At 37.6% G+C, this 16,635-nt stretch overlaps 2 protein-coding genes across 3 annotated transcripts in view; one reads left to right on the top strand and one right to left on the bottom strand.

Annotated features, from left to right (window-relative positions):
* Positions 1 to 423: 423 nt before the first annotated feature.
* On the bottom strand, positions 424 to 1,812 carry LOC149417369 (uncharacterized). The gene has a single exon (XM_089640579.1). The coding sequence runs from the start codon at positions 1,810 to 1,812 to the stop codon at positions 424 to 426; it is 1,389 nt and encodes a 462-aa protein (XP_089496705.1).
* An 11,234-nt stretch (positions 1,813 to 13,046) lies between these two features.
* LOC149417370 (uncharacterized) overlaps positions 13,047 to 16,635 on the top strand; it is a 28,435-nt gene continuing 24,846 nt past the window's right edge. Inside the window, exon 1 of one of the 2 annotated variants that reach the window (XM_089640252.1) lies at positions 13,047 to 13,154. The gene's annotated coding sequence lies outside the window, so the exon portion shown is untranslated. Of the gene's footprint in view, positions 13,155 to 13,264; positions 13,363 to 16,635 lie in introns of those variants that run through there. The other variant, XM_089640254.1, reaches the window with a different exon arrangement.

A 16,635-nucleotide genomic window follows, 5' to 3' on the forward strand; every position in this document is an offset into this window, starting at 1 on the left:
TCTGTTATAAGACTGATAAATGCAGAGAATATTGTTTTTCTTTTGGATTTCCTCAAATACCTTTGGCATTGAAGGATTCTAGTCTCAGCTTTCGATATTATTAAACATAAATAAGATAAAATATCAGATATTTGAATCATCTGATTTTTTCCTAGATCTAAGGGTGGGGTCGAAATGAGATTATATTCCAAATAGTTTCATTCGAATCATAAAGACGGAGGTAATTTTAATAACATTTTATTCCAAAAATACAAACGCATGATTGGCGAACGGTAAAAAAATTACACAATCGAAATCGAGAGTAGAAAAATAAATAATAAAATATATCTTCATACAATATTTACAAAAATAATTCATATATCATGTCAAGTAACGAGTGTAACAATATTCAGCAGTGCGAGTTGAGGAAGTGCACGTGAAGTGTTAGTGCTTGGCAGCGAAGCCGTGCTCGCTTCCTCCAGTATGGCCACCCTTCTTGCCGTAGTCGTTGTGGTGGTTGAAGTGCGAGTCCTCGCCCACCTTGGAGTGGTGGCCCACGTCGCTGCTGTGCGTCTTGCCGTCGTCCGAGAAGCCCTTCTTGCCGAAGTGGTCGTGATGGTGGCCAGACTTGTGCTTGGCTCCTCCGACCTTACCGCCCTTGCCGGAGTGGTGGTGGGATGCGTGCTTGCCATGCTTGCCGAAGTGACCGTTCTTGTTGGCGGAGTCGTAGAAGTCATGGTCCTTCTTGTACTCGTCCTTATGGTAGGTCTTGTGGAAGCCTGTTGTTTTGGATCCCTTCTTGTGTCCCTTGGCCGCGCCGAACTTACCTCCCTTGTGCGCCTTCTCAGCGGCGTGGTGATGGCCGTAGTGGTGGGCCGCGTCGTGGTGACCCTTCTTGTGCCCCGCTGCCTCGCTGTAGTGGCCCTTGTGCCCGTCCTTGGAGTAGTGTCCCTTAGCCGCCTTGTCGGCATGGTGGTTGGACTTGTAGCCCTTGTCTCCCTTGGCGCCGTGCGCAGAATGGTGGGCGGCGTTGTTCTTGTGCCCGCCGCCGCTGCTGTGCTTGTGGCTGTGTCCGTGTCCATGATCTCCAGCATAGTCAGCGGCTCCATGACCTCCGTCTCCATCGCTGAAGTAGTACCCGACTCCGGAGTCTCCTACATGCCCGTATCCTCCCTCCGCGTCAAAATCTGCTGCGTAGTTTGGTACTTCATCTCCGGCGTAATCGTATTGTCCGGCGTACACGCCGCTGTAGTCTTCGTCGGATGAATATCCTCCGTCGTCGGAACCTTCGTCGCTTTCACCACTCGAGTCGTCCCCCTTACTCTCCACGGAAGAGTATACTTGAACGGGAGCGAGCTGCTCGCCTCCGTAACTATTTGTCCTGAGGGAGGCGACATCGGCCGCAAGTTGCGCCGAGGGAAGATATGAGATGTAGGAGGCCGCGGCGACGGGTGCCGTGTAGTGGGCGGGAACCACGACAGGAGCTTTCGCCGCAACGGCGACGGGGGCGAATCCGTAGGCTCCGGCAGAGTATGGAGCGGGGGCACCGGGGAAGCCGTGGGTGGCGGAGTAGGGCGCGGGCGCGGATGCGGCAGCGGGAGCGTAGGGCGAGACTCCCGGGAACGTCTTGAGGTGCGCCGGGGTGGCTCCTAGATGCACCAGGCTGGCGGGGCCGTTCCCGTCACTCCTGTAGATGTATCCGGAGGCCGAGGGAGCCTGGTCGGAGCGCAAGGTCCTGCTCATGAACATCCTCTCCTCCTTGTGGTGGCTATCGGCGCTGCATAATGTGACGGCTATGAGCACTGAAACTCCTAAGGATACAAACTTCGCCATGATAGCGATGGTGGTTGTCACACAACCTGATTGATACTGATAATAATGGCAGAGCGTTGACTATTTATATCGGAGTTTTTTGCAAAACGAGTTGATATCCGAGTTGGTATCAGAGTCATTGACGAGAGGGTGTTGTCGCAATATCGCAACAAACAAAATCGAGCATGCTCCGCGAAAGTTGGGCAACGGAGGCGTAACGTAAGAAACATTGAGAAATTCGCTCCGCCAAACAAATAAACGCCGATAAATCTCGAGTTCCTTTACAAAGAATGCATATTTGTTCAAAGTTTATTTTAATTTGGAGGACATTGTACAGCTTTCATTTTTCTTTTACAAAAGTTTTTGCGATCGAATATAGAAAAAAAGAGCCTTTTTAAAACACCGACCATTTCAATATGGACCTTGTGCAAAATGACGATTACCTACAACCTGTAGAACATTATACCTACGTATCTATTACTATTTTCCAAAAAGTTAATTAAATAATTGTTTTTAGAATTGGAAGTGGCCCATTTCTTTTCATCGTAATAGCTGTGGATGTATGCACTATACAGTATACCTACAGTATTCAGCATGAAATACACCGCCACCTTCGCTAATGGAACTAATTTCAGAAATAACAGAACCAAAACAAAAATAAGTGTTTCCGCCTCAGAAGGCCCAATCTCCGTTACATCGAGTGACCGCTATCACTGATCAGTGAGCGCGATGTTTTGTGTCTTTGGTGACATTTCCTCCAATCCCAAATAACAATCAATGTTTTTATAACCGGATTTATATGGCTCAATTGATTAGGCCTCGCGTAACTTATGAATGAAGAAAGAAAGGTAAAAAGCAGATGTGCCAGGAAGTAAATATAAGTCTATAACCTCAAGGGGAAAGATTAAACGCTCAGTCCAACCAAGTAGGATAATTACTGGGTAACTCCAAAATCAGTCGTACAAATGGTCAGGAAATAAAGGTACCTATCTACCTATGGTTTTGTGCGTAGCTCTATAAGAGCTGATTCCGGAATTACCTACCAAGTAGTAATATTAATTACCCTACGATATTATACTAGCTTGACTACCCAATTAAAAAACATACATGCATTATCTATAGAAAATACAAAACAAGATGATCGAAAAGCTATTTCACTACAATTCTAGAACATCCATCAAACTTTTATAAATAAGAAAACTGCCTATACGAGTGTAATAATATGTCTCTTATTATATAAAATAAATAAAGAAACTCATAATACATGCCTACACGGTATGGCAAGCAATTCATTGCCTACGAGAGACAATAAAAAAGGAGTCTATGTTAAAAAAACAGGTATAAAAAAGTTCCTTCTGAAAATAATTGAACCAAATAATTAAGTTATATAATGTTTTAATGTATTTATTTAGGTAAGCATTCTGGTTAAATAAGTAATTTTCTTTTATCTGGAATTAAAAATAAAATCTTTACCCGTTTTTCTTAATGAACAATTTGGGGTCTTATTTTATTTTTGAACAGTTCAATGGATTATTAAAGCCCATATCTCTTGATGAAAATAATGTTGCGATCTGAGAATAGGTCGGTTGACCTAGAAATTCCTGAAGTAAAAAGCTGCACAAACGTAATGCTGCTGCCACACGCAAAGCTCACATCTTATGACTTATGAAATATTGGCATACAGAGCTCCGGGCCAAAAAGGCCCCTTTCTCTTTCATCATGATTTTAAATATTGGTTGTAGGAAAAATAGAATTTGTTTTTAGGTTTTTTTAGAAAAATTTATTTGCAAAATACATGGCTGCAATATAGGGGATTTAAGATTTACGGAGGATTTGTTTTGGTTTTTTAAAGGTAGTTATTTCATTTTCATCGTACTGTGCGAGGCAGTTGATGGACGCGTTTTCATGGGTGGGGATGCCCGAATAAAATGATTCCGCGAGACTTAAGATGTGATCTTTAAGGAGGGGAACTTCAGAGTCCCGGTGTAGTTGGGCAACCCTCATCCATCTAGGAGCTCCCAGGGCAATGCGTATGGCTTTATTTTGAAATGTTTGTAGTCTTTTTAACTGAGGCTCTGAAGCGTGTGCCCAGATAGGGCTAGCGTATGTGAGTTTAGGTCTTATAGTGGATTTGTATATTAGTAATTTATTCCTTAGAGATAATTTTTTGTTATTTTTGGATATCATGGGATAAAGGGCTGCAAGAGTTCTATTGGCTGAATTTAAAATTTCGGTTATATGCTTTTTCCAAGTTAATCTACTGTCTAGAGTTATTCCGAGGTATTTAATGTTTTTTTTCCAAGGTACGTTTTTGCCGAACAAGTGGATGTTAGGGGGTCGTTTAGGGCGTCTACGGGAGAAAACACAAGCGGCGCTTTTTGAGGGATTGATGCTAATTCGCCATTGTTTAAAAAATGATTCTAGTTTCGACGCGTGGTCTTGGACGCGTCGTGTAGCGGTCATTTCGCTTACTGAAGTCGACATGACTTCAGTGTCGTCTGCAAATTTGCCTATTTTGGTTTTTTTGGTGCGAAAGTTATAGATGCTGGGGCGGGGGATATCGCTTAGGTATATATTGAAAAGAGCTGGCGAGAGAATCGAGCCTTGAGGGACACCTGCTCTTAGCGATCTCAATGTGGAAAAAATTCCATCTAATTTGATTCTAAATTTACGGTCTTTAATAAAATTAGCTATGAGTTGGAGCATTGAAAGGGGGATACCGAGGAGGTACATTTTATAAATGAGACCTCTGTGCCAGACTTTATCGAATGCTTTGCAGACGTCTAGGGGGAGGACTACAGTGTGTTGGCGAGAGTTGAATCCGTTTGTAATTTGTTCGACCACCCGCAGAAGTTGGTGGAGAGTTGAATGGCCCGATCGAAAGCCGTGTTGAAAGTCGGGGATGATTTTTAAATCGTCGACTATTTTTTTTAGTCTAGCGAGGATTAGCTTTTCAAGAATTTTACCTGCACTGGGAAGCAGGCTAATCGGACGGTGGTTTATGGCCTGAAGGGGGTCTTTACCAGGTTTTGGGATAAGGATAACGTCTGCAGTTTTGTAGTCTTTTGGGAATAAACGAAGTCTAAAGGATGCGTTGCTGATGGCTGTGAAAGAGCAAATGGCTTTGGAGGGGAGACATTTTAAAATTTTATTTGATATTAAGTCGGGACCGGGAGATTTTTTTGTTTTCAATGTTTTTATAATTTTGGAAATTTCTTGAGGGGTTGTGAACGGGATTGGATTGTCTGTGGGGGTTTCTGTCAGGATGGATGAGACTGTTGATTCTACGGTTGAAACGAATTGAGGGTCATCGTAGGTCGTGGTCGGGGAAAATTGTTCTTCGAGACTGTCGGCAAGAGTCTCGGCTTTGTCTCTAGAGGAGTACACTGTGCCTTTTGGGACCGTAAGGGGACTTATTCTGGTCGGGGGTTTTCTAAGAGTTTTGGAGAGTTTCCAAAAGGCTGTTTTGTCGTCGTCGAGAGTGGAGATGAAGTCGTGCCACTGTTCGTCTCTGTATTTTTGAAGTTCGACTTTCACCTGGTGAGAGAGACGATTCATACGAATGCGATCGATCGGGTTTGAGAATCTTTGCCATTCCTTTCGGGCGTAGTTTTTTTCTCTTATTAATTCTTTCAGTTCTGCGGGAAGGTCGGGTCTGTGTTTATCATTCGCGACTTCGACGGTGGCAAGGTCTACGGCTGATTTTATGTCGTTAGTGAAATTTTTAGTGGCTAAATTGAGGCTTTCTTCGTCGGTAATTGAAGTTTGAATTTTTACTGATTCTAGTAGTTTGGGGAGTTTTTGCCATTGAATTTTTTTACGCGTAGATCTATGAAAAGGTACTGAAGGTAGGGAGCCGTCGGATAAAAACAAAAGTATAGGATCGTGGTCAGAAGATAATTTTTTAACAGTTTGAAGGGTGTAGAGAAGGGGGCAATTTTTCATTATTATTATATCTAAGACGTCTGGGTCATGATTTGCGTTTTTGGGGAAAAATGTGGGAATATCGGGGGCAGATACTATGAGTGATTTGTCGGCTACGTAATTAAAAAGAATTCTACCCTTAGTGTTAGTGGTTCGGGAATGCCAAGAGCCGTGTTTTGAATTTAAATCGCCTGCAATTATAGTGGGTAAGGAGTTATCAAAGAGTTTGTCGAGGTCCGGGGCAGTGAATTTTCTTTTGGGGGGGCTATACGCTGAAATGAGTTTAATTGGACCATTATTTAAGGTATTTATGACTATAGCGGTAGTTTCGATATTTTCTGAAGAGGGACAGTTTATGATACAGTGGTCGATTGAATATTTAACAATGATTGCGGTGCCACCGCCTGAAGAGTGGGTTCGGTCGGTGCGGTAAGTTATGTAATTCGGAAATTTAATTGTTTTGCTGGGTTTTAGCCAGGTTTCGTTAATTAAGAGAACATCGAGGTTACGAAGCTCACATCAAAAGTTAATGTACAGCGCATCATCTTTTCTACCGACACACGACGCTATCAAATATTTCTTCCTATGGTAGGAGAGGGGGTCAGTTGAATTCGAGAGCGGCCGAGGAACATAATTTCATCTGTCAAAGTGACAACTTTACTTACTGACAGCTTGAGCACGTTTTCGAAATGGATGATACTTGTCGCCTATTGCTGGATCTGTTGGACAGCTCATCCTCAGATGATGATGCCGCCAACTATATAATTATAAATGCTATTTATAAAATTTTTAGATTTTAAACAATCTGCGCGTAAATAGCGCATTTTCACATAACCTGACATAACCTCTCCGTCGAATCAGGAAATTCGCAGTTCGCACGCAGATCGACGAAAGCGACATACAATAAATTATTGTAAAATAAGCTCAAGTCGATTTCCAAAAATGTCGAAGGCAAAGGCGGCAAGGACCAACACCAGGGCAGGGAACGAGAAGAGAGCACGAGAGCTGACGAGAGCAAACCAGATCCAGACCCAGGAAAACAATTGAAAACAATCAACAAACGAACATACTAGAAGCTTCTCTATGTAGGTATCAGGCCGTCCAACTTTATCAAAAAACCGAATGATATTACCATATAAACATACTGAGTTAAAAATATGATTAATTTTGAAAGGGCGAAAATTTGTTTACTTCAAATTCAAATATTGATTATATTTACATTTTAAATATATGTTAAGTATGTTTGCCAAATAAAGTTTTTTTTATGTTTCTAAATTTACTAGCACACATGACGATATGAGCTAACATAATAAATAAGAAATGCATTATTAGGCTGCTTATGTCATGGCTGTCAAAGGGAACACGGAACTTAGTCGGTAGCTCCGCAATTAAAATGACCCCCTCTCCTTTTTACGGCGGAGAGGGGGACGCATAACTTTTCAAATATCGCGTCGGGAGCGGTTACGTAAAATAAATTCGGTTAGCGAAGTTCAGAACCACACTTATAGCGCGTTATCTTTTTACGTGTGTCGGGTCTGTATGGGATTGTATGGCGAGCGCTCTTGTGCTTTATATTATCTGTTGATGTGAGCTTTGCGTGTGGCAGCAGCTTTATGGTACTATTATAGTCGAGTTCACCCTTTGGTGGTTCTTCATAGATAAGATATAGAGCTATTGGAAAAAGCGACGAGAGTGTATGCAAATGTTCGAAGTTCCAAAACATATTCAAATCAGAACCGATAGAATGTTGAAAGCTTCTAACTGTCTCGAAGAGCTTTTCATTTTAAAATCTTATCCGAAACTATAAAATAAAAACCTCGCAACTAATCATCAGTCAATTAGTCTACATCAGGGCGGGAAAAAATTCGCGGGCATCACCATGGTGAGGGTCATTATTTCAAAAATAATTATCTACTGAGATGTTCGACGAGTCTGAAAGTTTTCGTGATATTTCCATGGTTAGAGCAGACGTTTCGAGTAAAAAGCCAGGTCACCGCAAACCTAAATCTTCGTATCGTTTGCTATCTTGGTTATACAATACTTGTTTATGATTATTGTTTGAGGATTATTATTATTACTTCAATGTTAATTTAGTAAGTACTAATAGTAAAAGTGCTTCCCCTTGCATATCGACAAATTGGTTTCGATCCAATGAACGCACGTTTATCACAAGTATCGCTAATAATTCGGCATAAACGAAAATATTATAATAATCGTTTAGATATTTCATTTACACGTAAACGTAAACGGTAGCCAATGATACATTACTAAATACTTACTGGCAGTGGCGGAACTACGTGATGCAATATACCCTGCCACGGGTTGCCGTTTTCAGATAAATAAACTAATTTTAAATAAGGTACGTTTTTAATAAAATTATATTATGCCAACATTTTTCGCGCTTCACTTTAAAATTACATCTATTGTGGCCGATAAAAGCCTATATTTTAATTTGGATTAAGGTTTATAATATTCTAAAACATCATTAGTGTTAACTCATTTTAATTAGTTTATAAAATTATGTAGAAACATAGATATAATATTATTATTTTAGTGTTGGTATGTACCTGAGTATTACATTTTTGAGTATGTTCGGAATTAACCACTTCTGGTCAGAAGAGATGTGCACTCTTCTACACATTGCTCAAGCTGATTCGTGGATGGTTTGAAAACTCGGCTATCATAAGGGTGTGTATAAACAGGACAAAATTTGCGGGAGCCGAACCACGAATTATGGTAAAGAAACGAAGCAATCGCAAACGGCATTTCGCGCTGTATCAATGAAGCTGCCTTTAAAAGGCAAAATTTGTAGTTACTGTTAAAGAAGGTACCTACTTTTACATTTATGTAATTCTGCTTTGTAAATTTTATTTTTTTTTTCAATGAAACAAAACTAAACTAATAAAAAAATAATTAAACAAAACAAAAGACAATATTAATGACTCTCAAACAAACGATTTGAAATAGAAAACACAAAAAAAGATTCAGTCTCATCTAGGATTTGAACACAGGACCTCTTCCATGCCAGGGAAGTGCTCTGACCACTGAGCTAATTCGACCACATCAACTTACGTCATTTTAACTGCATCATACATCGACTGAGATCTACCAACATTATCATAATTTTCTTAATGCTTATTTTTTTAAATCATTTCTTAGATGCGTCTGAATTATTTTTTTGTCTTTTTCTGTTTCACATATTTCTTTTGTCTTCAATTACTAAATATACGAGGGCAGGCAGAAAAACAAATAGCAAGATCGGTCAAAAAGTATATTAAATTATATGAATTCTTAAGTTTCAGAATCATTATATTTATTTTTCGACATAGTCACCGTTAAGGCTAATACATTTCTCCCAACGTGTAACAAGTTTTTTCTTTACGTCACTAAAAAATACTCCTGAATTTTCTCGAATCCAGGACCAGGACAGCTGCCTTCACCTCATGGTCCATGAGGGGTAATGATTACCCTTTTTTTAATAATAGGTAAATTAAATTGTATTGTCGAGTGCATTTTTTGATAGTTGTTGATAATGTTGTCATAATTGAAAACCTTCGGAACTTTTGTCATTTTTTAGGGATGGGACTGATTTGTTTGTGGGACATTGTAAATTCGAAGGTCCGCCACTGCTTGCAGGTACATTATAAAATGTGATTGATCTTATTACTGGAAGTGACTTTCCTAAAGCATTGTGGTCACTTGTCAGAGCACGCCTTGCGAAAGTGCATTATATGTAGGTGTTGGTTGCATTCCTATGCTCGTTCGCTCGCTTATGATTGTTTCAAATTTTCGGAAAAAAAGCCGATCTTTCACTTTTCTTTGAGCCGATAACGTCTATCTGCATGGCCTACATTCGCGATTTCCGTTTCAATAAACGGCAGGAAATTAGCCACACGAAAAAATCGATCAAACTCTGTAAGTCGGACTGACTCTCTCACTGATACATACGTTTATTTACTAGCTGAAGTTCCCGACGTTGCCCGGGTTTCAAACAGGGTTTTTGGAAATCAGATGTAGACAGTGGCTTTCCTCCCGTTTTCAAAGATTGATGCTGCCTTAGGATGACGAAATAGCTGTCACGCGTAGTAATAATTATAAAGCAAAACTTGTTTATAAATAAACTGTTTTTTTTTTTACAAATTTAATAGTTTATAATATTGTTGAATAACTAGATAGATAACTAAAACTTTTACCCTGTGTAAATAAATACTGCGAGAGAGGTATAATTTGAGAGTCTCGAGGAAGACACTGTGTTTGTACTTACCACAGCATAATAGATGTGACTTCAAAGAGAGGTCGTACGTACGTCTTCAACGATCGTCCTAAAATGCTTACATACAAATCTTCCTTCTCACACGTCTTGCAGATTCTAGAACGATTACGTCACGTACGACCTCTTTCTGGGATTTCATTTATACATGGAAGAAGGCTCAGACCATTGGGAGTAACGTTGTGAAACTAGGAAACATAGTCGAATACCCAATGACAACCCTGATGTACTTTATTAAAAGGGCTGGACAGGGCCGTATTTAAGCACTGGCTATAAAGGCTGCCGTCTATGGGCCTGTACCACAAATTATGAGAAATTCGTCCTCCTTATTAATAATCTAAACCACAATTTTTTTTTTCAATTCATGTTTCTTTTATTTTTATCTATTGAATTATTTTTTTTAAATTTATTTCTCTTATTAAAGTTATACTACCTATATTTATGTAAAAGCCCTCTGTCATGTCTTACTTTTACCATAAGTCTTGAGAAGCCATATTGCCTGTCCAGCTCTTGTGTCATCAATAATGCTAGAGTCCCTAGTAATAAAACTAGAGATAACTCATTTTTCATCTCGAAATTACTCTAAAAAATTACTAGTGTCAGGTAAAATTCTTTGTTTAATCTTTATAATTAAAAAAAAAACATACGTATATATACATACGCCGACATTTTGTCGTGCATTTTTTCTTTAAATATTTTGTTAATAGAGCCTTATAAGAAAAATAAATAATTAAGATAAAAATAACTCCATCTTCTCTTCTTTTTCATTACACTTACGAATTGGACATTACATTTTATTAATTCAAATACACATTACATTTTATTAATTCAAATACACATTGCATTTTATTAATTCAAATACACGTTACATTTTATTAATTCAAATACCCATAACATTTTATTAATTCAAATACACGTTACATTTATTAATTCAAATACACATTACATTTTATTAATTCAAATACACATTACATTTTATTAATTCAAATACACGTTACATTTTGTTAATTCAAATACACGTTACATTGTATTAATGCAAATACACATTTCGTCTTATTGCCTAGTTTAATTTGATTTTTTTCGTCTTTAATATAATAGTTTGTGTTTTTAAGTTAATTTTTTCTTTCCTCATAGCCACACAACAACTGGCAAACTGTACATGTGATTATTACTTACTTTTTAAAATGCACATTTATTTTGTTCATTTCCTAGCTATAGGTATCATCATCATCATAACTTTTGGTTCTACAACCCCTGGTGGGTCTTGCTTGGCCTCCTCAAGAGTCTTACTCCACTCATCTCGGTCCCGCGCCAGCTCTCTCCAGTTTCGAAGCTCCAAGGCAGACAAATCTTTGAGGACGTTGTCGCTCCATCTTAACCTTGGCCTTCCCAGGCTCCTTCTCCCTATCGGTCTTGAGCTCAGCAGGGACTTTGGTTCTTGATGCTCGGTCATTCTCTCCACATGACCTAGCCACCGAAGTCTTCCCAGTTTTCCCAGCTATACGTATAATTTAATAGAATATATTTCTATTTAATTTAATCTAATTTATTTATTTATTTATGTAAGTAAGTATACAGCAGATAGAGGGTATTATTAGGAACATTGCAAAGTAATAACAAATACCAACCGTCCAATGACGGTTTGTACAACAGGATGTTATTTCAAATGATCTGCATAAAGGTAAGTAGGTATATAGTATATGTTCCAAGCTGTTAATTAATACCTCCCTAATGAGAATAACTCATGTTAAGGGAGGGTTCATTCAATGAATTAATATTACCTATTATTTTTGCATGATGTAAACATTCGTTACAAACATACCCGCCTCACAACGCTACCCAAACGGGTGGTGACATAGCTCCCCTGCCTCTCCCATTGTACTATGAAGACACATAAAAAAGTAGTTATTGGGTTGTAACAAGTTTGCAACCCTATTATTATTATTTGTAATGTGCGTAATATTATCAACAAATAAAATAAAAGTAAAAAAGGCTAGTACGGTGGTCGATAGACATCAAATAATAATGTAACATCTATGAATAGAGTGAAACAATGAGTGAATTCCAATAGGTTCAGAGTTATGTCCCTTTTCATCGTCTCTATTTACCCTTGTGGAGAAATGGAGTGATGGTTAGTTAGTTATCATTTAATCGCCACGACACCAAGTATAAAAGAAAACGTCAGATTCCAAAACACAAAAACAAGGTGACAACAAAAAAATTCTAGTCGCGAACGGGGCAAACGAATAAAAATCAATGGAAGTGTGTCGGAAAAGCTTGACCTCGGCAAGGTCGAGTTGGCACGCAGAACTGGGGTAGAGGCAGATCAATACTCGATATTATTACACATCGTTAGTGACCGACCGAACTTTCGGCTTTGGTTTCGGTTTTGGCCAGTTTCGGCCAATAGACGACTTTCGGCCACAGTCACGGCCAAAAATTCGCTTCAGCCGAAACATGCGTTCCTGATTTGGCGCGTGTGTATTTTTTTATGAAAGTACCGCACAAGAATTCCAAATTCTCCCAACCGTCTAGAGCCAGTGATATTATGGCATCCTCAGTTGGGGAATGTTGTGAGGTTGATGGTAGTGGGGAGGGGAAGGGGATGGAGTAGAGGAAGGTGGTGAAGTGCCTAGCTATTCAGATCTGATCACCAACCACGGCTAAAGCCATTTAAAGCAACCAATTTAATTAATTATTAAAAAATATATATTTTATTTCATTGTGGATTTTATTTTATGCCCGCTGTCGCGCGGTAATGAATTGTCATGAACCGAGGGCTATAAGACCCTGCGTAGAAATGTAAAGTTCGCTACGGTTTGTAGCGTAGCCAGGGTTTTTACCTGCACAGGGTCTTACGGTTTGTGTCGATTTTTTACCATTACCGATCCATGGGACGATGGGCTAAAACTAGCTTTTAAAAAAAAACCACTTAATTTCGGGGCATCTGATTATAAGCTACCGGAACTAGAACAGAAGCCGAAATTCGGTTTCAATTTCGGTTTCGGCTGAAAATATAGTTTTAGTCTGCTACTGTACACTGTAAGTGGTACCCGTAACATTCAGTGCTCACTACTCGCTCCCATTGCAGTTAGTTAGACGTTGTCTCGTGTTAAAGTGCGAGAAAACAAGAAATTAATTTTCTGAATGCTTAACATCACATTTCACGGTAATTTTACGTTGTTCAATTAATATTGCATTACTATTTTTTGCGCACATGAATATATATTCGGTGGAAATCGTGAAATATCAAATAATGTCTGACTTACGGTAGCTATGCATGATGTCATCGTTCTGGTCTTTTTCGTTTTCTTACAAGACGTGTGAGAAGACGATCGTACGAGTTCTCTCTGGGACCATATCCTGTGTCACGAGGTGTAAGACCTAATAATATTTATTTTCTAGATGCTAAGGGTGGAAATATTAATTTTATTAGTGTATGGTATAAAATTTACACTTTACTCAGACTTACATGTACTTACCTAAATAATATGTATATTATTACTTTTTTTAACTTCCGATTTAGTTGTCCGGGTTAAATCTTCCCCAAAGGAAAAACTTAACCCTTCCACTCACTTTTCCACAAATGATCATCTAGTCAATCAACATTATGTAAGTGCATTATATAAGCAAAATAAATACAAAACAATACAAGAACAACACGTCAACTCACCAGAGATCAAATGGGAAAATAATTCACCGACTCCAGATATTTTCATATCAGAGGGTTCGGCTCGGTAGAACTTCTAACAGGGCCTATAAATCCTACTGATCCCTCAACATAAATATTTAAAAAATCTTTTGTTATCCTACATGTATTCAAAATGACCGACTTTTGCATCTTTATATATAATTTTTTTGATAGATCTAATACGCCTAAATTTTTAATTAGAGAGCTAGGTATAATGCCAGTAGCCGAAATAACGAATGGTATTATTTTTATAGTCTGAGAATGCCAAATTCTTTTTATTTCATTTCCTAAATCTGTGTATTTTCTTATTTTTTCACTAACAGATTTTTGAATATTACAGGAATTTGGAATAGCGACATCAATGATATAAGTTATTTTTTTTAATTTTGTCCTGTAAAACTATATCGGGTCTATTATGATTAATCGCTCGGTCTGTTAGTATAGTTTTATCATAATATATTTTATAAAATTTGTTTTCTAAAAATGAATTTGGTTCGTATTCATAATATGGTACTACATTACGGCAGTCAATCAAGTTATGTTTAATTACCAAATTTTGGTGAATTATTTTTAAAACTTGATTGTGCCTAAATGTATACTCGGACGGTGCTAATATAGAACATCCCGATATAATATGTTCTATAGTTTCCGGAAAAGCCAAACATTTTCTACATAAATCATCAATTTGATTTGTATCTTTGATTATATGCTTTCTATAATTTTTAGTATTAATGACTCTATCCTGAATGGCAAGCATAAATCCTTCTATTTCTGCGCTCAACTCTCTAATACTCAACCATTTGTTTGACGAAATTTTGTCAACATACGTTTGGTTGAGATAATTGAAGTGTTTTGCGTGTAAAATTTTATTTGACCAGGAATCTAATAATTCCTGGTTGGGATTTATAAAAATGTTGGCATTCTCATCGTATAAATTTAAAGGTGTAATATTTATATCTGCCTTGCAAATTATTTTGTGCATTTCTGAGCTATGAGCTTTCCTATGGAAAAAAAGTTCTTAGCATTTCTACCTGATTATGTTTCAAAGAAGTTATTTTGACTATACCTCTACCTCCTAAATTTCTAGGTAAATTAACTCGTTCTATAGCTGAATTTGGATGATGGCAATTAAACTTTCTTAGCGTAGTTCTAATTAATCTTTCTAAGTTATCTAAATCTGTATTAGACCATTTAATTATGCCAAATGAGTACGTTAATAGAGGTATTGCCCAAGTATTTATTGCTTTTACTAAATTCGCTTTTGGTCTGCTAATCTTTGTTCGTTTACCTGGGCAATCGGATAATTTTGTGAGAAAAGTGAATGTAATTTTTTTCCTATATAACAACATATCTGTTTCTAGTTTGGTTACATAAAAATATGAACGAACAATGAACATATTGACATCGTTCGTCCATTTCATACGTTGTCTAGGAATACCTGCTTTTGTTTTTTGGGGTCTTAGACTATCCATGTTCATCTGTACAGATGACATAATAATCCCCTGTTCATCTACGTTGGTTGCAAATGACATTGTTGTCATTTTGCAAAACAACTAGGAGATGATTGTATCGTTACTGCTCATTGATGTATTATACTAGATTGGCCCTGTCTATATTAAATCCATTTTAAAAATGACCCACATAGCGCGTACGTCACAAATATGGAGATGAACTTAACAACCCAACTCTGTTTAAACTCTTTGTACAACCGTTCAAACTCGTAAGCGAAACCACGGAGAATTTGTTGTCAGAGGTGTTGTAATATGGACATAAAACCAAAAAGAAACTAACACTTACAGCAAATTTTATGTGCTGAATAAGAGCTGAATCAGGAAAAGAATTGATAAAAAACACAAAATGATTTTAATTTATTTTATTTGTGTTTTTGAATTTTATACAGGTCCTATAGAATCAAAAACGTTTATATTTTTATTACTGTGCATAGGTTTTTTTTTAAATTTACCATAGTTTTTATATAGAATGGTATATAAATATTGAAGAAAGCAATCACTTTGTGACTTGACATCATTTTATTTTCTTTGGTTTTATTCCCAGTCGGGCTTTTGCATGCATTTTAATACAGAATATATCTAGTAAGCTATCGAAAATTATACAAAATAATTAAAGCTGATGAATATAAAATAATATTAGTAAAACGTTTAACAGTAACATAAAAATTATAGAGACTAGAACAACACTATGTAGCATTAAATAATTATACCACTATCATTCAATTAAAAGTTATTTTGTCTTCAACCACTTTGTTAGAATTGAGACATTGTGTCAAATAGTCTATCAACCTTCTTCAAGATAGCATTATTGAAAACTAACCTAAGTACCAAACGACTTTTCATTAAACATAATGTAAGATTAACGTAAAGAGAGAGATAAATCATATAATGTTGCGTGTTCACAAGTGAGCTGAACCACGACTTATTAAGAAATATAAGATTGCTTCGTTCCTTTCCCATAATTCGTAGTTCGGCTCACGTTCCGGTTCGCAAATGAATAAGCAGCAATGATGAGGACAGAGCTTCAGGGATCGTATGGGAGAGGGGTAAGGGGGGAGGGGGTGGAGGTTACATGATTACAATACATACTTATTTATTTATTTACGCCCGTTAAATAGAATTTTACGTGTTATTTACGGCATTCACGCACATCGGTTGTTGCAATTCTGGTAGAGGAACAACCGGCTTGTCGATTACAGAAGAAGTTTCAGCAGGATCCAGAACCAGTCCTGTTCGAGAAGAAACAATGACGGTATCTCCTTTCGCAGGACCTGTGGCCATGGTGGACAGCAACTGTCCAATAAACAACGACATTATCAATTAAAACCTGTTTAAAAAAAAACTTAAAAATTAAAACCAATCAATACATAATAAACTTGCTTAAGTTTTCACACGAAAATCAAACCAAATAATTACCGGAATAACAGGCAAAGCTTTTCAGTCTACAC

The sequence above is a fragment of the Hesperophylax consimilis genome, chromosome 15 (assembly GCF_061612785.1).
Source record: "Hesperophylax consimilis isolate HC1 chromosome 15, BYU_Hcon_1.0, whole genome shotgun sequence".
Taxonomy (NCBI): Eukaryota; Metazoa; Arthropoda; class Insecta; order Trichoptera; family Limnephilidae; genus Hesperophylax; species Hesperophylax consimilis.

Coding starts and splice junctions, on each gene's coding strand:
- LOC149417369 (XM_089640579.1), bottom strand. CDS start 1,812: ATGGCGAAGTTTGTATCCTTAGGAGTTTCAGTGCTCATAGCCGTCACA.